At 51.3% G+C, this 21165-nt stretch overlaps 1 protein-coding gene across 1 annotated transcript; it reads left to right on the forward strand.

Moving 5' to 3' along the window:
• Window positions 1-162: 162 nt before the first annotated feature.
• DNAAF1 (dynein axonemal assembly factor 1) lies at window positions 163-20886 on the forward strand. The gene is given in 12 exon segments (NM_001035345.2): window positions 163-330; window positions 2441-2576; window positions 3038-3129; window positions 4969-5190; window positions 6219-6385; window positions 10757-10878; window positions 14221-14387; window positions 15332-15583; window positions 16693-16802; window positions 18504-18560; window positions 19532-19907; window positions 20678-20886. Coding segments are annotated over 12 exon segments (1932 nt in total). The 5' UTR covers window positions 163-206; the 3' UTR covers window positions 20785-20886.
• The last annotated feature ends 279 nt before the right edge of the window (window positions 20887-21165 follow it).

A 21165-nucleotide genomic window follows, 5' to 3' on the forward strand; every position in this document is an offset into this window, starting at 1 on the left:
GGGGCGTGGCCGTTGCTGGACCCGCCCCCGGCGTTCCGCCGCTCAGGCCCGCCCGAGTGCGCGTGTGCAGCGGTTGCCGTGGAGACCAGAGAAGCGTTGGGCCGCCAACGACCCGGGCTCCAGCGGCCTGGTGGGTTAGGGGCCATAGCGATCCCGCAGAACCGGGCTCCCACTGCTACGGGGTGTTCGGTGTTTCCGAAATAAACATGCACCCCGAGGCCTCAGAGCCTGTGGTGGACGGGGTAGCGGAGCAAGAGTGCGCGCAGGAGCCTGGTGTGGAGGAGTCGGCTGGTGACCACGGGAACGCAGGCGAAGGTGGCCGCAAGGAAGGTGCAGACTACCGCCCCAGGGAGGCGAGGGGGACGACGGGCTGCGCCCAGCACCACATACCTGGTCTTCACTGCCAGCAGTAACCGTAATAATAATAACAGGGTCTTCCCTGGCGGTCCAGTGGTTAAGACTCCAAGCTTCCACTGCTGGTGGCATGGGTTTCCATTCCTGATAGGGGAACTAAGATCCTGCATGTCACAAGACGCGGCCAAAAAATAATAACAGCAGCGGCCCACACTCACTGAAGGTTATGTACCATGCACTCACCACATTCCAACCATAGGCCAACCCTCTGCGGTAGGCACTCCTCTTGCCAGGTCCCACAGATAATTTACCTGGAACTTAAAGAAGTTAAAGAACTTGCTCCAAACAGATTACCCTCAGCCAGTCAATGGTAGAACAGACTTATGCTTGGACAGTCTGACGCCAAGAGCCCAAGCCCTCACCCAAGACACCATTCCCTTCACAACCCAACTTTTGAATGTATCCCTTCATTTCCTTCACCATGTAAGATCAAAGGCTCTCTCTCCCTCTGGATGGCAAGCTATGTCAGGGCAGACACCCGAAATGAATTGGCAGTGTCCAGTCCAGTGCCTGATCTGTGGTGGACAGAGTGAATGACGAGCTGGTGTTTCTGGGATCACCTGGTGACTCCTCACCAAAGTTTTCCTGAATAGGCTTAGAAGATAGCCTCTCCTGTTGCTTGGCTTCAATCATAAGGGAAACCTTTTAGGGACTGATAAAGAAACTGCTTGATTTGTGTTTCATTTTTTGAACCCAGCCAACAATTGTAAGCAATGACTGTCCAGGCAAGCCCTGTATGAGTTGCTACAGGGAAGCCATGTTGTGCTATGGACACACAGTTTGGAGCAAGTTACTTTGGGCTAACACTACCCCTCTGCAACTTGCCAGTTTTATGGCAGTTTGCCCAGAGTTTAACCGCTCTCTAGGGCAGTCTCATCTTCCGCAAGCCGGGATAGTTATAATTAGAGTGACTTGCATACAGTGGGTCAGTAATAAATGGTAGTTTTGGCATTAATATAACCAATCAATTATTATATATATTGAGCACCTATTCTTTATTGGGCTTCCCTTGTAGCTCAACTGGTAAAGAATACACCTGCAATGCAGAAGACCTGGGTTCGATCCCTGGGTTGGGAAGATCCCCTGGAGAAGGGAAAGGCTACCCACTCCAGTATTCTGGCCTGGAGAATTCCATGGACTGTATAGTGCATGGGGTCGCAAAGAGTCGGAAACGATTGAGTGACTTTCACACTCACACATTCTTTATTACCCCAAACCATCATCTGGTGCCTCTTGCAGCTGGGTGTTGTACGCAGTGGGAAATGGGGAACTGTAAGACATGATCCCACACACAGAATGTTTAATCTCTAGGTAGTCTACAGGGACACCCAGAGAGCAGCAGCAAACAGCTCTTAAGATTAAATGCATTGGGGGACTTCCCTGGTGGTCCACTGGCTAAGACTTCATGCTCCTAACACAGGGGACCCAGGTTCAATCCCTGGTCAGAAAACTAGATCTCACAATACCGCAACTAAAGATCCCACCTGGCACAATGAAGATTGAAGATCTCACATGCCACAACTAAGATCCAGCACAAATAAATATTTCTAAAGATAAAGAGAATATTTCAGATATATTTGATGTTTTTTGCCCTACCCCACCACTATTTCTAGTCCCATTCCATTTTCCCCTCCTCTAGAATTTTGTGTGGCTTCTTTCAGTCATGTCTGTCTCTCTCTTTCCCTATCTGTGCATTCTATTGCAAGGCAGAATAATGACCCATTGCTTTATTTAACCTGTCCCTGTGAATGGACATTTGCATTGTTAACTGGTTTTGGCTATTACAAATAATGCAGAAGTGAGTATGTTTGCACACATCCGCTTGTCCATCTGTACAAGAGCTTTTTTCAAAGATCTGCCTAGAAGTGAAATTCTCATAATCCTTAACAATGCTTTAAAAATTGTGATACATTTAAAGAGTACTGATTGTACACTAAAAGCAGACAATTATTCATCAAGTTGAAGTAGAGGGAAATTTTTTTTATACATTTCTTGCTCTCTACAGAACCAATCTCTTATCTTACAGAAATGAATGATCCTAAGGAAACGTGTGTGGGTCCTTTGAACACTTCCTGCCTCAGTGAGCAGAAGCAGAGTGGTGACAGCTGGTCAGATGGTCGCTTAGCACACCAAAGAGCCGACAAGGAGGATCGTGGCGCCAGGTACGTGGGCGTGCTGCCACCACTCCCAGCACACTTTTACACATTAAGGTAGATGTGATGATCACCCCTTTGTCCAGATAAGGAAATTGGGGCTCATGAAGATTAACTAGACAGCCCCTTGTCTGAGGATTAGTAGCAGAGTCAGGATGGTTAGTTATGAGTCAGAGTCGCATAACTAACTGCAATCTATTAAACTTTAATGCCAAACCTGGAGAGAGGCACACATTAGGAGTTCTTGATGACACAAAGATATTTCTATAAGAACATACACTGCAATTTTTAAGAATGCTGAAATTCACAATGTTGGATGAGGCCCTGAAAGCTACAAACAAGCAGTGTCATCAGGCATACAGAAGGTTGTGGAATTTGGAGACGGAATGGATGTGGCAAAGAATTTACGGGATATATCTTACAGCTGACAAACTGAAATCAATTTCTCGTTCATGTTTTTCATTCGACAGAATGACTAAAAAGTTTCTGCAAAAGCTTTGCAAGCAGCACAAGCTTTACATTACCCCAGCACTGAATGATACGCTGTATTTACACTATAAAGGTAAGGATCGGGTGGAGGAGGTACCTTGTGTCAGATGGAAAGGCCTAGCAGTATAAAGAATTACTCACAGGGATCATCTAGAGTTCTTACATTTAAGCAGAAATTTCAAGGTTTAGTGGAGATGCATGGGAAAGCAATAACATTTCTTGGAAGAAAGAGTCTTACATGACTAGAGTTTATATGAGTTCCAGGGAAACATACTGGCATCTTTTATTTGTATTTGCTAAAGGACTCATAGTTTCCCAGACCACTAACTACATGTAAATACTCTGCAGTTGGGAGAGACACATTGTGAAGGACTGTGGTGGTGTCCAATGGTCACACATCAACTTAAGTTCAGGTTCATAGACAGGGCTCTTCCTCGCAGTGACAAAGCAGAGCAATAACTCCCGGTTGATGCTGAATTTGGGACGGTCAACCTGTTTCATTGGGCCATCCACGTGGCCCTTTATTCAGTAAAAGTTTACTGAGAGCCTTCTGTGGGCCGGCACAGGGCGCAGTGCTGGAGATACAAAGATGGATATGCTGAGGATGCTCTTGGTGTCTTGGGGGACAGTCGGCCACCATGAGGAGATTCACACTGTGCCAGGGAGATTCACGGAGGGCTGCAGCTGCAATATCCTTTAAAGGTGGGGAAGGACCCCTAGTTGGTCTCCTCACATCCACATTGCCCCCTCCCAAATCCTCCTCTCAGTGTCTAGGTGTAGCAGTGATGAGATGACACAGGAGGGCAGACCCCAGGGGACCCGTATTTAAGAGGTGGGAAGAAGAAGACGAGAGAGGTGCCTATATTATCTACTGCTGCCTAGCAAATTAACCCCATGCCTACCAACTTAGGAAATTATTATTTGATACTGTTTCTGAGGGTCAGGACCTGGGAATGATTTAGTCGGGTGATTCTGCCTCACCGTTGCTTTCACCCTTTCTTCATAAAAACTTTGGGTTTGGGACTTCCCTGGTGGCCCGGTGGCTAACATCCTGCACTCTCAACGCAGGGCGCCCGGGTCTGATCCCTGGTCGGGGAACTAGATCCCACATGCCACAACTAGGACCCAGCACAGCCAAAAAAAAAAAAAAAAAACCCACAAACTTCCGGTTAAAACTTTTCAGGCAACCAAATGACTTTCAAAACATTTGGCAACAGCAGACGAACCGTGAAGTACAAATCTATAACGAGTCACTCAAGGAAACAAAAATGTTGGTTTTCCTCTCCTTAAACGTGGCTCATAAAACTGAGCCATACCAGAAAGCCAGACCCGAAGTTTGCAGTGGCTTCAGGTACCACTGGATTTTCTCACCACATGTCTTCACGAGGCTGCCTCTCCCCCTTCTGAAGCCCTGCGTTCCCTTGTGCTCATTCATTTCAGGCAGGGCACCTGCCTCACTCCCACCTACTCCGAGGCGAGAAGGGAAGTTAGGCTCCCCCCTACCAGGCTGGCAATTCTCGAAGAAAGTTACCTCTTTCCAGTAGAGCCAGCCAAAGCTCCGCAGGGTTCCTAAAGGTTGGCCCCATGTGGCTCAGCACGACCAGCTCCCTGCAGAGAGCCACGGGGCAAGGATCAGGACTCGGTGTTCTCAAAGAGGCGGTGGTGTGCCTAAGGAGGAATGTGTGGATGCTGGGCGTGTGTGCCTGCGTGCTGAGTCGTATCAGTCGTGTTTGGCTCTTTGTGACCCCATGGACCCTAGCCCACCAGGCTCCTCTGTCCATTGGATTCTCCAGGCAAGAATACTGGAGTGGGTTGCCATTTCCTTCTCCAAGGCGAGTAGGCATAAAAGACGGTGAGACCTGTGCCTCTGTGTGTGTGGGAGCCCAACAAATACCCACTTCCTTCCCACCAGGCTTTGACCGCATTGAGAACCTAGAAGAGTACACGGGGCTGCGCTGCCTCTGGCTGGAGTGCAACGGCATCCAGAAAATTGAGAATCTCGAGGCCCAGACGGAACTGCGCTGCCTCTTCTTACAAGTGAACTTGCTCCATAAGATTGAGAACCTAGAACCTCTGCAGAAACTGGATGCTCTCAACATCAGCAACAACTACATTAAGACCATCGAAAACCTTTGTAAGAAGGACCCACCGCAGCGGCAGCGGCGGTGGTGGGGTTGGGGGTGGGGGTGGGGGTGGGGGTGGTGGCTGGTTTTTGGGGTGGGGTGGTGGCTGGTGGGGGTGGGGGTGGTGGGTGGTAGTGGGGGTGGCTGTGGGGGTGGGGGTGTGGGGGTGGTGGTTGATGGTTGGTGGGGCGTGGGGGTGGTGGTTGGTGGTGGGGGTGGTGGTTGGTGGTGGGGGGTGGGGTGGGGGTGGTGGTGGGGGGTGGGGTTGGTGGTTGGTGGTGGTGGGTGGTGCAGGTGGTGGTTGATGGTTTGTGGTTGGTGGTAGGGGTGGGGGTGGCGTGGGGGTGGCGTTGATGGTTGGGTTGGTGGTAAGGGGGGGGTTGGGGTGGTGGTTGGTTGGGGGTGGGGTGGGGTTGATGGTTGGTGGTTGGGGGGGTGGTGGTGGGTGGTGGTGGTTGGTGGTGGGAGTGGGGGTGGCGGGGTTGATGGTTGGTGGTTGGTGGTGGGGGTGGGGGGTGGGGTGGGGGTGGTGGTTGGTGCTTGGTTGTTGGTGGTGGTTGGTGGTGGGGGTGGGGGTGTTGGGTGGTGGGGGTGGTGGTTGGTGGTTGGGGGTGGGGGTGGGGTGGGGGTGGGGGTTGGTGGTTGGGGTGGGGGTGGGGGTTGGTGGTGGGTGGTGGGTGGTGGGGGTGGTGGTTGGGGGGTGGGGGGGTGGGGGTGGGGGTGGGGTGGGGGGTGGGGGTGGCATTGATGGTTAGTGGTGGGTGGTAGGGGTGGGGATGGGAGTGGTGGTTGGTGGTTGGGGTGGGGTGGGGTTGGTGGTTGGTGGGGTGGTGGGGTGGTGGTGGTGGTGGTGGGGGTGGTGTTTGGTGGTTGATGGCTGGTGGTTACTGGTGGCGGTGGTGGGGTGGGGGTGGTGGGCGTGGGGGTATTGGCGATGGTGTCGTTGTCTAGACTCGTGTTCACCGCTCTTCCCTGCAAGTGGGTCTAAACATTTTCTTTGCTGCCCATGTCACTCACCTCTGTCCACTCCCCCTTCCAGCCTGCCTGCCAGTCCTGAACACACTCCAGATGGCGCACAACCACTTAGAGACCGTGGAGGACATTCAGCATCTCAGGGAGTGTGCCAGACTCTGCGTCCTTGACCTTTCCCACAACAAGCTGAGCGACCCCGAGATCCTGAGGGTTCTTGAGAGCATGCCTGACTTGGTAAAAAACAAACAAACAAAAAACAGAAAGAAACACTCACACCAGAGACTTCTCTGGTGGCCCAGTGGTTGTGACTCCGAGCTCCCAGGGCAGCGGGCATGGGTTCAGTCCCTGGTCGGGAAAGACCCTGCGTGCTGCGTGGTGGGGAGTGGAGGTGGGGGACAAGCCCCCGGACACAACTTGTGTCCCCTTGTGTTCTGTAGGCAGCAAATCTCTTTTCTTCTCCCCTCCCTCCCCTCTTCCTTTCTCCCCGCCTTCTGAACACCCATCACACTTTTCCTCTCTATTTTTAGCTGCTGTGTTTTAAATGCCAAATGCTGTGTCATTTCACCTACAATTTCAGTGTGTATTCCTGACAGATAATGACTTTTTAAAAACATCATTACAGTACTGTTATTATACCTAAAATAGTATCAGAATGACAGTTAATACCCAGTCTATGTCCAATTTTCTCCATTTGCCTCAAGCATGTGTTTTGACCATTGGATTCAGTTCAGTTCAGTGGCTCAGTTGTGTCTGACTCTTTGTGACCCCACAGACCACAGCATGCTATGCTTCCCTGTCCATCACCAACTCCTGGAGTTTACCCAAACTCATGTCCATTGAGTCAGTGATGTCATCCAACCATCTCATCCTCTGTCGTCCCTTTCTCCTCCCACCTTCAATATTAACAAGCATCAGGGTCTTTTCAAATGAGCCAGCTCTTCGCATCAGGTGGCCAAAGTATTAGCGTTTCAGCTTCAACATCAGTCCCTCCAATGAACACCCAGGACTGATTTCCTTTAGGATGGACTGGTTGGATCTCCTTACAATCCAAGGGACTCTCAAGAGTCTTCTCCAACACCACAGTTTGAAAGCATCAATTCTTTGGCACTCAGACTTCTTTATAGTCCAGCACTTACATCCATACATGACCACTGGAAAAACCATAGCCTTGACTAGATGGATCTTTGTTAGCAAATGAATGTCTTGCTGTCTGGGTTGGTCATAACTTTCCTTTCAAAGAGTACTGTGGTCACCATCTGCAGTGATTTTGGAGCCCAAAAAAATAGTCTCTCACTGTTTCCTCTGTTTCTCCATCTATTTGCCATGAAGTGATGGGACCGTTTCCACTATTTCTCCATCTATTTGCCATGAAGTGATGGGACTGGATACCATGATCTTAGTTTTCTGAATGTCGAGCTTTAAGACCATCAGATTTTACCAATCCAAACCAGACCCACACATTGTATTTGGATTATGCATCTCATCACAGCCCTCCCCGCTTGTCTCTTCCTCTCCCCGCCACCACCCCCCCGCCAAGAATCTGCTGAAGAAACCGGGTCCCTCTGGATGTCGGCCACACCCTGGATTCAGTTGACTGCATCCTCATGGTGTGGTCTAACGTGTTCTGCTGTCTCCAGTATCTCCTGTAAAATGATGATGGAGCCAGAGGCCTGGTCAGATCCAGGCTCAGAATACAACCCTGAGGTCAGCTGTGGCATCAGTCAGGGCAAGTGTAACACCTGGTTGCCTCTTGTTGTGACTTTAAGCGTCACTAGTGGGTTTGACTGCTGTCAGTCTGATCCAGCTTCAGTCTGATCCAGCTCTTGGCCTCCCTTCCCCCGACTGTTCCAACAGCTCCCAGGCACACTGCCTCCCTGTGTGAGTTCATTAGCAGTCGCTCAGGGATCATATTCTAATTCTCTCATTCCTTCTGCCTTTCTTAGCGGCGATGCTTCCACAAAGAGCACTTTTGCTCATCAACAATTTACATCCCTAGTGTAAAGTGTATGCAGAAAACACTGGGATGAAGACGTCTTTGTTTTTCTTTTTATGTATCAGTTTTCAGAGAAATGGATCCAGAACATAGGGACCTCTAAAGATGACAGTGAAGGGTTTTTCTTTATCACTGTGGACAGATAGATTTAAAGATACAGTATTTGGAGTGACTTAACCTTTCTGTCATTTGAATTTGGGTGCTTGAGTGCTCCCATCTTCCAGCCCATGGCAGCCCCTGCAGGCAGCTCCTGTATCCTCTAGCCTCAACCCCAGCAGCCTGGGACCATTTCCTTGCTATTCAGTGTGTATGTGTTGTCATGTGTACTAGGAAAAAATATTTTCCAAATAGCACACGAAAACCCTCAGGTCATTGTTTCCTGCTTAAGGCCTGGGTAAGCGAGGGAAAAGTGAATCCATTTAAAAGAAAAACAGTAAGGAAAGCATCAGTTTAGTTCTGTTCAGTCACTCAGTCATGTCTGACTCTTTGTGACCCCATGGACTGCAGCACGCCAGGCCTCCCTGTCCATCACCAACTCCCGGAGTTTACTCAAACTCATGTCCATTGAGTCAGTGATGCCATCCAACCACCTCATCCTCTGTCACCCCCTTCTCCTCCTGCCTTCAATCTTTCCCAGCATCATGGTCCTTTCTAATGAGTCAGTTCTTCGCATCAGATGGCCAAAGTATTGGTGTTTCAGGTTCAGCATCAGTCCTTCCAATGAATATTCAGGACTAATATCCTTTAGGATGGACTGGTTGGATCTCCTTGCAGTCCAAGGGAATCTTGAGTCTTCTCCAGCACCACAGTTCAAAAGCATCAGTTCTTTGCCATCCAACCTTCTTTGTAGTCCAACTCTCACATCCATACATGAACACTGGAAAAACCATAGCTTTGACTAGACGAACCTTTGTTGGCAAAGTCATGTCTCTGCTTTTTAATGTGCTGTCTATGTTGGTCATAACTTTTCTTCCAAAGAGCAAGTGTCCTTTAATTTCATGGCTGCAGTCACCATCTGCAGTGATTTTGGAGCCCCCCAAAATAAAGTCTATTACTGTTTCCATTGTTTCCCCATCTATTTGCCATGAAGTGATGGGACCAGATGCCATGATCTTAGTTTTCTCAATGTTGAGTTTTAAGCCAATTTTCTCACTCTCCTCTTTCACTTTCATCAAGAGGCTCTTTAGTTCTTCTTCGCTTTCTGTCATAAAGGTGGTGTCATCTGCATATCTGAGGTTATTGATATTAGGAGAGCATAGTTCAGGAGTAATCTGCAGAGCAGACTGGCACCAAGAACTAGTTTACCATTCACGTAGTCACTAGCACATGGCATGATAATACACAGCTGAATAGTAATCCTTTTCTGGGGGGCCTGGCTGTCATAACAAAGTACCAGGCTGGGTGTTTTAAATTATAGAAATTTATTTTCTCATTATTCCGGAGGCTAGAAGTCCTAAATCAAGGTGTGGGGCAGGCTTGCTTTCTCCTGAGGCCTCTCTCCTTGGCGTGTAGACAGTTATCTTCTCCCTGAGTCCTCACGTGGCCTTCACAGTCTGTCTCCCAATCTCCTCCTTGTACAAGGACCTATGGGATCAGGGCTCACCCCAGTGACATCATTTAATCTTGATCACCTCTTCTAAGACCCTGTCTCCAAATGCAGTCACATTCTGAGGCGCTGGGGTTAGGATTGCAGCAGATGAGTTTGCTGCAGGCAGGGGTTGGGGGGAAATAACAACAGTCTGTCTCGTGGTTGTTTTCTGGTGGCTTCTACATTCTCCACACACACGTGCACACGTGCGTGCACAGCTGTTTAGTGCCCGCCCCTAGGGCGCACTGCTCCCGACACCCAGCCCTACAGGACAGGTCACTTGAACATGTGACAAGAACCATGACGGCCAGATGAGAATGAAGTTTGGAAAATGCTAAACTAACCAGTTCACAATGTATTTATTTTCTCCAACAACAGAAAGCAATTTAGATACAAAAACCATTTCACCAGCTTAGGCAAACCCATTTTAAATGCTTCACCCACATGTCACCTTGACAGATCCCCCTCCTGGAGAGGAGGTGACAGGATTTAAGAACGGGGGGACGGCACACTGGCACTGCTCTGCGCTGTCCCTCTCCTAGTCCCAGCTTGACGTCCAGGAGACCTGTAAGCCTGGCAAGAAGGAGCCTCGGGGTAGCTTAGAGGGTGCTCTGCATCCTGTCCCCTGATCACCGTCTCTTATCTGTCCAGCAGCCGTGTGCATTTTCTTAAAACGGGTCCTGGCTGGGAAGGACAGAAAAACGATCAATCAGAGATTAGTTCCAGTAAAAGAGATTGGGCGAGCAAAATCACCACCCTAGGGAAAGGCTCCAGGAAGGTTTTCCAGCACTGTTCTGGAAGGACAGTGAGAGTTCAAGTTCAAGTAGAGAAAGGGATACCCGATTCTCAGGACGGTTCTGATGGCACAGGAGCAGTGACAGCCCCGGCTTCTCTGAGACTGTCTTCAAGATTTCATGTCGACACTCCCTGTCTTTGTATTTCTTCTCAGCGCAACACACAAGTGAAATGTTTTAACTGCATCTGTTTCTCAGTGCCTAATGTGGTTCTGCCTGTGTGCTTCCAGCGTGTGCTGAATCTGATGGGGAACCCGGTGATTAAGAACATCCCCAACTACCGAAGGATACTCACCGTCCGGCTAAAACACTTAACATACCTGGATGACAGACCAGTTTTTCCCAAGGACAGGTACGGGAGCAAAAAGCCTTTTAGTAACACTATGTAACAGTTGAGCATGCTCAACAGGTAAGTTTTTAAATTTTCTGATTTTTGAGCATTCCCACACGTCTCTTATATATTCCAGTGAGGTAAGTTTAATGGCTTACGTGACTGTTTATAATAGGAAATTCTCTGTTTTAAGCACTTATTCCTGGATTTTTTTCATAATCCTTTGATAATTATCCTTCTATATAAAGTCTCTGATCCCATGGCTAGTTATTTCCTTAGGGTGGAATTCTGAGTTGTATTGCTGGATTAAAGACTGTAGTTTAAGACTTTTAAAAGGCACTTATAGTTTCTAGAATGTTTGTATCGTTTATAACTTTCCCAGACACAGCCATGTTAAAAAAAAAATGTAGCCAGGTTAATTGATGAATGAAGATAGTACGTCATTTGCATTTTGGGGTAACAGATGAATTTGATCGTTTTTACCACCTTTGTCGAACATTTAAAGTTTCCTCCTCTGTGAGTATTGCATTCATGACCTCTTTCCAATTTCCTTTTGGGGAGATTTTTCGTATTGATTCATAAGTGATAATCGCTCAGTCGTTTCTGACTCTTTGTGACCCATGACTGTAGCCCGCCAAGCTCCTCTGTCCATGAGATTTCCCAGGCAAGAATACTGGAGTGGGTTGCCATTTCCTTCTCCAGGGGATCTTCCCAACCCAGGGATCAAACCCGGGTCTCCTGCATTGCAGGCAGATTCTTTACCATCTGAGCCACCAGGGAAGCTCTGTTTCATTAAGAGCTCTTTGCATATCGGGAATATTGAACCCGGGGCTGCCATATGTATCATCACTGCTTTGATCTGGGTTTTTAATTTACCTTTTGATTGAGGCTGCTATTCATTCCAGCTTAGAATAAAACCTCAGTAACTGGGATGGCCTGAAAGGAAGTGCAATCTGAAGCTTGAATTACCCGACATTTAAAAACACACTTGAACTCACAAATTTTAGTCAAACTAACACAAATTTCAAAGGGAGAGCCTCCACCCGGTCCAGGTGAGACAGCCAGGATCCCTGCTTGTGCGCAGTCGGGCCGAGATGCTCCCAGTTCCCTGGCACCCAGCCCTGGGCATTAAGGCAGACAGCGGGCGTGCAGGGCCTGCAGGCGGACTGCAAAGCCCAGCTCTGCAGCTGCAGGTCTTATGCCCCTAGTCAAGCTTGCCAACCTCCCCAGCCTCAGGCTGTCTCCGAAAAGTGGAGACAAAACCGACCTCGAGGTCTTTGTGAGTATCTGTTAGTATTAGGTGGAACTCAAGCAGGAGAGAACCAATGGGAACTCTCGGCTGTCCCGGGGCGGGGCGGGAGGCGGGGCAGGGAATGTGAGCTCCCTGCTGCACCCTGGGGCAGCGCGACCAGCAGGAACGTGTAAGAGCTGGGCCCTTTGCAGGGAGACCCCTGGACAATATAGCAGGACTCCTCTTCGAGAGCTGGTTTCACTTGGGTTTGAAGCCTCATTTCAGCACCCTCCAGCTGTTCCGCACTGGGCCCTTGACCTCCTCTCAACCTGGGATGATCTTCACAGGTGTTTGTTCACCTGTCACCTTCCGAAGATCTCCATGACCAGCCACCTATCTAAGCCACACCTTTGCCTCTTCCATCTAGTGTCTCTTTAGCCTGATTTCTTTTGGTAGGACACATCTGCCTCTGACATACCTGTTTCCTCTTTTAGAGTCTCTTTCCCCATAGAAGGGCAGATCTAGTAGAGAAAGCCATGTAATCTCTTATGTTAACCTACTTATCTCTGGCCCCTAGAACAGCCTGCTCACTTCAAGTGTACAATTCAATGGTTTTTCAGTATATTCAGAGTTGTCCAACCACCCCCACAGTCAATTCTAAAATACTTTTATCACTCCCCAAAGTAACCCTTACTTATTAGCAGTCATTCCCCAACCCACCTCTAACAGCCCCAACGACCACAAAGCTACTTTCTATCTCTGTGGATTAGACTACTCTGGACACTGCATATGCTGTGTGCTGTGTGATGAGTCATGTTCAACTCTTTGCGACCCCACGGACTATAGCCCACCAAGCTTATCTGTCCATGGAATTTTTCAGGCAAGAGTATGGGAGTGGCCATTTCCTCCTCCAGGGGATCTTCCCAACTCGGGGATCAAACCCATGTCTCTTGTGTCTCCTGCATTGGCAGGCTCAGATCTACCACTGAGCCAATATGTATTTGCCTACTCAGGACATTATATATAGATGAAGTCATACGATACGTGGTCTTTTGTGACCGGCTTCTTCCACTGAGCATATTTTTAAGGTTCACCCACATTACAGCCTGCGTCAGTAAATGCTTCCAAAATAACACTGTGAAATAATCTCCCGTTTGGGAAGGCCATGTTTTATCAGTTGAGGGACATTAGGGTTGCTTCCACTTTTTGGCTGTCGTGAACAGTGCTGCTATCAATATTCATGTGCAGGTGTGTGTGTGTGTGTGTGGACATTTGTTCTTAACTCATTTGAGAAATACTTGGGAGCATGATTGCTGGATTATACGGTAAGATGATCTTTGCTTTGAAATTGGCAAACTGTCTCCCGAGGTGGCTGCTCCATTTTGCATTCCCACCAGCCATGAAGGAGCACTCCTGTTGCCCCCACATCCTCCCAGCCTTTGGTGTTGTCAGCGCTCTGGCTTTTAGCCGATCCACTGGGTGTCAAGTGGTTAGGTTTGCACTCTCCTGACGTCACCCAACGATGAGCTTATTTTCTACCTAACTTCTTGGTGAGGGGTCCAGTTCTTTTGTCCACTTTTAAAACACTTTGTATGTTTTAGATGGCAAGCCATCTAGCGGTTAACTTTCTTCCGAGTGTTTTCTCCCAGTGCAGTTTCTTTTAACCTTTGCCCATCTTCAGGTTGTGTAGACTTTGTGTGAGCTGTAATAGGTCTACATGTAGTCTAGATACAACCCCAGTCAGGGGTCTGATTTGCAGCTGTTTTCTCACTTTCCGTGGGTTCTTTTATTTACGGGATTCTTTACATGACACCCCTTTTTAATTTTGGTGGAGTTCGCTTTATTTTTTTTTGCTTTTGTCACACGTGCTTTTGACCTTATAGCCAGACGGGCTTTACAAACCACTAGAACTTTCAAGATGAAACTGTGCCTGTGTTAGTATGTCTCCTTAGAGTCACATGCCCTCTGTGCCTTTAGTTTGATTTTGGGGAAAAAGAGCAAGTTTGGTCAGAGAGTATATGTTTTGGATTTACTGTTAACCTGTGACAGTTCAGCACCCCACCCCCCCGCCCACCGCCTCTCTGACTTTTGGGGTCTGGGGTTTGTTTTTTGTTTTTAATCCTCCTAAACAGAGCTTGCGCAGAGGCCTGGGCCCGGGGAGGGTATGCAGCTGAGAAGGAGGAGAGACAGCAGTGGGAGATGAGAGAGCGGAAGAAGATCACGGACAGCATCGAGGCCCTGGCGGCCCTCAGGCGCCAGGCGGAGGAGAGGAAGTGGCAGAGAGCGAGCCAGGAGCAAGGTGTGAGCCCGAGACACAGGAGGGCCCCCCCGAGCTCCACTGAGATTCATCCTGGGGTGGGAGCAAGGGCGGGAACGCTTTGCTCACAGGCCTATGGATCCGTCTTCCCTCGACCTCACTTGAGGACAGTGCTCAAGACACGTTAATAAGAACCCCGTCCTCTTCCTAGATGCAAGAGGAAAGAGTCAGGGGCTCTGTGTGCACCTCCTTTTTTTTTTGGCTTGTGGGATCTTAGTTCCAGGGATCGAACCCACACCCCCTGCAGTGGAAGCAAGGCGTCTTAACCACTGGACCACCAAGGAAGTCCTCCATGTGTATTTTTAAATGACAGTGTTTTTCACCTAAATACAAACTGTGACTACACTACACACAGAAAACACAGACAAGCAAGGGTCAAACAGAATTTGCAGCAAGAACTGCTTAACGTTCAGTGTGAGCATTTCCTGGCTTTTCCTCATGAGTGTAGTGCATACTTTTTTTTTAATAGAAGAAAGTGGCACAGCTCGATTGCTTTCTGCCCACTCACATTCCCATAAAATAGACATTCTCCTGCTGTATGCATTTCCCCCCCTTTTCCAACGTTTAATTAGGACATTGTTCAAACAATGGTCAAATGAACACCTGTGTCATCTCCTCACGTCGGGTGTTGATTAACATTTTGGCGCACGTGTGCGCTGCTGACCTGCTGGAAAGCCAGGGCAAACATCGTGGCCCTGAGGCCAGTCCCTCAGCCCGCATCTCCTGAGAGCACCTGGTACAGTCTTCCAGGGGCCAGTGTGGGCACTGCATGTGCTGGGCATCCCCCTGGTGGCTGTGCAGCCTGTTTATCCAGCACCCTGATGACCGCCCTGCTGCAGGTCCCCACTGCCCACCCTCGGCCTTCGCTGCGGGTCCTTCCTTGTCCTCCTAGGACCATCCCAGCTCACCTGTGGACTTGTGCTCAGGGGAGGAGCCCACACCAGCCGGTGCTGGGGACGTGGACGCCGAAGTGGAAGGAGAGGAAGAGCCTCAGGAAAAGGATACGAGGCAGAAGATAGAGCAGTTTGTCAAGGAGAGCTTCGAGGCCAAGGATGAGCTATTCCCGGAGAAGCCAGAAGAGCCGAGCCTCCTGGAGGAGCTGCCTCTGGATGTCGGGGAGCCAAAAGGGGTGCTCCCCTCTGAGGTCCTGCCAGCGAGCCCCAGAGCTGCCTGGGCAGGTAGGTGGTCGAGGAAGCACAGGTGCATTATACCTGGGGCAGCTCCCAACTGGGGGCCCCGGACTGCCTTCCACCCTGACTGCTCAGTCTGTAAGGTGATGTACGCACACCACCTCACAACAGGACCACAAGGGGAGCCCGGAGTGCGTTTCCAGTATCAGGTCCAACGTGTTTCAAAGAAATGGGCAAGACACTAACAGTGTATTTTATCGAACCCAGAACACCTAAAATATGTTTTCTCAGGTGACGCAGTGGTAAAAAAAAAAATCTGCCTGCCAATACAGGAGATGCGGTTTTGATTCCTGGGTTAGGAAAATCCCCTGGAGGAGGAAATGGCAACCCCCTCCAGTATTCTTGCCTGGAGAATCCCATGGACAGAGGAGCCTGGTGGGCTACAGTCCATGGGGTCACAAAGAGTCAGATTCCGGTTAGCGACTGAGCACACACACCTAGAATATAATTTAAATCAACATGAATTTATTCATGAGATAGGTTCCTCTTTTTGACACTAAGTCTTCTAAATCCACTTGCTTGTTTCATTCTAACTGGGTGCCCCAGTGTGGCTCTTGAGTCAAACTGGGCCTAGTCAGTCCCCAAGGTGGACAGTGGACTGGCATGACTTGAGCAGAGCGGGGCCACTCATCTCTGATGACCGAGGCTGGAGAGGAAGCAGCGGGCAGGAGCAGGGGGGGACTAAGGGGAAGAGAGGAGCCCCGCCTGGACCCCACATTCCCTGGGCAGCCCTGCAAGGATGGCGCAGGTCTTCTTGACACTCTTGCAGCAGGAGGAGCTGTGAAACTTGCCCACTGATGCCATGGCCCTTCTTTCTTCATCTCCTAGTCGAGCGATCATGCTTTTTCCAAGGTTCCTGCATGTTTTGCATAGACTCTTGGCTGGAGCTTCCATCTCCAGGCCGTAGAAAGAGGGTGCTCTCTCCCTTCCCTTCCCTTTCACACATAACCTTTTCCTTAGTTCTTGTCACAAGGGCTGGAGGTCTTCAGACCCAAGGGTTCTGTCCTTTCTCTTGGAATCCACCCTAACTGCAATTGCCCGTCTGACTGTTGTGTATGAAACAGACTCCAAGATTACTGTAACTCTGTTGTCCTTAGAATTGGCTCCCCAAACTGTGGCCACTGAAAGTGCATCAGGCACAGAGCCCGATGGAGCTGAAAATCTGGAGGCCACAAGACTGGAGACGAAGGAGCAGCTCTTCATCGACGTACGTAGCCCGTGCACCTGCAGAGGAGCACGCGAGGCATAGCCGGTGTCAGTGTCTGATCAGACACAAACCTTCTGAATCCTGAGCTCAGTGGGGCCCGTGGGCTGGCTCGCGTGGCCTCCCCTGGAGGTCCCACCTAGACCCAGTGCTCAGCATCTGCAGTCAGTAAGCCCTCCTGGGGGTGGGCGGTGGGGAATCCATGCCTGTGTGCCTTCAAGACCGAGAGAGCTGGCCAGACGAACCCCTTGAATTACATCTACGAAACTCTTGAAACGTTTCCCCACGAGAAGTTACCCACTCAGCAGCTCCTTCTGGCCATAGACGGAACTGCTGGGAAAGCTACACTTAATCAGCAGAGCCTTGCGTGCTCTCGGGACAGCTGCCCATCTTCCTGGCCTGTCCTGCGTCCTGTCCCCCAGGGCCGATTCAGGGGGGCCACCTGACCTTGGGCCCGATCATTATCCTTGGGAACGGTCCTCCTCCCTGCAGCCTGTCCACTCTGATGACAGCCTTCCAAGCTGTGCCCGCGAGAATGCATCCCTGGGGATATGCATGTTTGGCACGACCCCCGGGAACTGTGCTTTAGGGGGTGAGGAGTAGGAGCTGGTCCCCCCATCTTTAGGTTTACACCCTGCTTCCCCAGAGGACAGCCATCTCTCTGCCCACAAGCGAGGTCCTTCCATTCAGACCGTGTTGCGTGGCTTTGCCTGCCCTCTGCCCGCTTCCTTTACAAACTGCTACACTCATGTTTCACTCCCAACTTCACAATTTCACGTGGCTCAGAAAGGTTCAACTGAGCACAGTCAGCATTCAGAGTGGCGTTTCCAGTTTTCTGAGTGGGCCTAATATAGATACAACAGAAGTGGGCGCTTCAGCCCTAACGTGTGACAACCCACCACATACAGGACCCCGACGCTACGCTAACACCGACTGTTCTTCCTTTTTGTCCGGCACCACTTTAAATACCTCTTGTACTGACTGATTTAACCCTTCCAGTAACTTTAAGAGGTAGGTTATCATCCCCATTTTACAGACGGGGAAACTGAGAAATAAAGAGTAGAGCACCTTGCCCAAGGCTACACAGCCAGACAATGGTGGAGCAGGAACAGCAACCCAGGCAGGCTGGCTCTGGAGTCCAGGCATCTGACTGCCTCACAAGCAGGTTGGGGTGCTACAGATGAAGATACCCCAAGACACAAAACAGGAAAGCGCCGCCTCCCCACCCGAGTTTTGGGAAAGGTTCGAGAGAGACTCACTTTGTGCCAGGTAGGGTCCTAGGTCCTAGGACCCTATTTGTATGTAGGAGATACGATTCCCCCCAGATGAACTGGGTAATACCAAAGTAAAGTGGAGAACGAGGTGGAAATTTTTGAAACACGTCACGCCTTACAAAGCTCTTTCACTGACCAGATCCAGGTACCTGGAGTGTTACCTAGAGTGTGTGTGCTGCCTGTACACACAGCTCAAGTGGCCACGTGTATGCTGCATGTACACGTGGCTCAAGTGGCCACACGTGTCCCGCACGTATACGGGTCTCAAGTGTCCACGTGAGTGTGCTGCATGCACACATGCTCGAGCGTCTCGGTTGCTCCATGGGCCCCTCCACACTCTGTGGTTGGTTGGTGGGGTGGCCACGTCTCTTCCAAGGACTGGATGCTGAGCGCGCACCCTACTGCTGACCAGGGTCACTTCCTCTTCCAGGACCTGCCCGACTTGGAAGACGTGAATGCCGGCGAGTCTCTGGGCGACCGGGATAGGGTGAGCTCACCTGCACCCCCGCAGTTCCGCTTCCCTCCTCCTCTCCCAGCCCCGTGGATGACCAAGTATGTCAGGGAGTCGCAGGCTCTGCCTGATGCCTCACACGCCCGGGGCCTTTACCTCAACCTCAGGAAAGGTTTACTGCTGCTCTCTTCTCTGAGGTTTTACAACTAGCCACTTGGGATTTTTTTTGGGAACACATCTTTTATCACTGATCTTTAATAACCATGTACTGTACATCATTACCTGGGGTTTTTCTGTCCTTGACGTTTCTGTGTGTTCATCTAGCGAATGCCAGTACGACAGTGACACACAGGCAGGGAAAGGAGAGAGCAGGGAGGAGAGGGCAGGGGCCCGATGTGGATGTCTCATGAGGTGACCTGATCCTCCCCCCAACATTACCAGAGCCCCTCGGGGCCTGAAGGAGAGAGAGAAGCCTGGGGCGTAATGTCAGGGCGGGAGCCAGTGATCACAGCAAGGACACAGACACAGAACCCAGTTCTTTGGGGGCCTGACCACCAACGCAGGGCTAGGTGGCCGGTGCAAGCGCAGCCTGCCAGGAGCCCGGGCTCACAGATGCCTGGTTCAGGACCCAGGTGGGGGCTGGTGCAGCAGGAGCAGAGAGGGTGGGCCTGTGCCCCATGGAGACCTGAGGGAGGAGGGGGCGCCAGTGGAGACCTGGCCGCAGGGCTCACGACCACCTTGGGGTCAGCGCTGTGTTCCCGGGGGCTGTCCTGATGTGGTGCCAGAGTGTGTTGGACAGAAACGCAGAATTAGCAGCATGCACTTTAGGGACGAGGAGGAAATGGCAACCCACTCCAGTGTTCTTGCCTGGAGAATCCCAGGGACGGCGGGGCCTAGTGGGCTGCCGTCTATGGGGTTGCACAGAGTCGGACACGACTGAAGCAACTTAGCAGCAGCAGCAGCAGTGTGAAAACAGCATGGCTCAATACATCTTTTCCTTTTAACAGGAGCAGTGCTTTCCAAAGATTACAGCCATCTCGAGCCTGAGCGACGCCAGCGAGCCTGACATGGACGACATCTCACTCCTAGCACTGGAAAACACATCCTCGGACACGCTTTCCAGTATATTTGCAGTCCCCAAGGATACTTCCTGGAGGGTGGAGACCGAGACGCCCTTCACAGACATACTTAAAGTGGCACCAGAGAGGGACCCGGAAACCCAAAGGAAAGCGAGTGAGGTCCCTCGCCCGCTGATTCAGGAGCTGGGCGATGACGAGGAGCCCTCAGGACCACCGCCCCTGCCCCCAGTCTGCGAGGGGGAAGCCGTGCCTGCCCCATGCACTGAGGACAGCGATGGAGACCTGCTTCCAGCCCCCGCTCCAGGTAATGTCCCCTGACCTTCAAGGTCACAGGGGCCGAAAGCTTCTTGGTGGGGAAACAGACAGTGGACCACCCAAGCCCAGAGCAGTGGCCACCTGGGCCTTTGTCGTCAGAATCCCACGTTCTCAGTGGTGGTGGCGGGTCATTCACAGCCTCTCCAGAGACTGTGGAGAGACTCCAGAACACTGCGAGCACGTGTTCCCACCTGGGCGGCTTGCAGCGTAACTGGCCAAAGAGCTGAGGAGCTGCCAGGCCGCCCTCCTCCCCCACCACCCCCAGGCTCGGCCCTTCCCGACCAAGGAAGGAGGGGACCAGTGGCGCCAGTCTCATCACACGGGACGAGGCCAGGGCAGCAGCTGGCCCAAGGGCGGTGCCGCGCACATGGGTGCCCAGAATGGCACGGGGGACAGACGTGCCCGCTGGGAAGGGAGTCGCAGCAGGTGCGGGCAGCGCCCACAGTACCCAGGGGGCGGGGCAGGAGAAGCCACTCGCCACACACCACCCAGCCCGCCAGCCTGGGGGCCTGAGCCCGTGACCAGAGAGAGGCACCACTGGGATGGCTGGTTAGTGCCTGCTGCTCACAAGCACACGGGGGTAGCTCCATGTGCCGAGACTATGCTCCCTGACTGTGAACCCAACATGGGGAGCCCTTGGCACACACGATCCCTGCTCTGACCCACGCTGTGCGGCCGTCTTGAGGCCGGCACACGGGAAGGGGTGAGGGCTGACCACACTTCCCCAGAACACTGAGCCACCCCTTGCCTAATCTGTAGGAAACGGCCCAGAGAAGGATGAAGTCCAGTCTGAGGTGGAGCCCGAGGAGCGCCTGGGGTCCGAGGCAGGAGAAAACCGGGAGGACATTGAATTTGGCCTGGACTGAGCCTCTGCTCTTGTACCAGCGGGCACGGGCCCAGGCCTGACTCCCCAGCAGGGGTGGGTCACCCTTTCGCCTGGGCTCCCCTTCCCTTCCGAGAGCTGCGGTTGCCGAGGGCATGGGCCCCAGTTCCCTTCTCCTGTGGGCACAGCCCCATGCTCCCCACGCTGTAAGCCTCTAACAAGCCAGGTCACTTCCAGGGGAAACCCTGTCACGGTATAAACGTTTCAGCATCCACGTGAGCCCTTGTATTACTGGATCATCTAACGTCTGGGTGAGTCACAGGTCATTCACTCCATCAGGTACTGAGACAAGAACCACTCCATTATTGTAAGAAACCCAGGTCCCGCCCAGGGGCCTGTGCGTTCCCAGGGGTGGGGTGGGGTG

This window comes from Bos taurus, chromosome 18 (genome assembly GCF_002263795.3).
Source record: "Bos taurus isolate L1 Dominette 01449 registration number 42190680 breed Hereford chromosome 18, ARS-UCD2.0, whole genome shotgun sequence".
NCBI lineage: Eukaryota > Metazoa > Chordata > Mammalia > Artiodactyla > Bovidae > Bos > Bos taurus.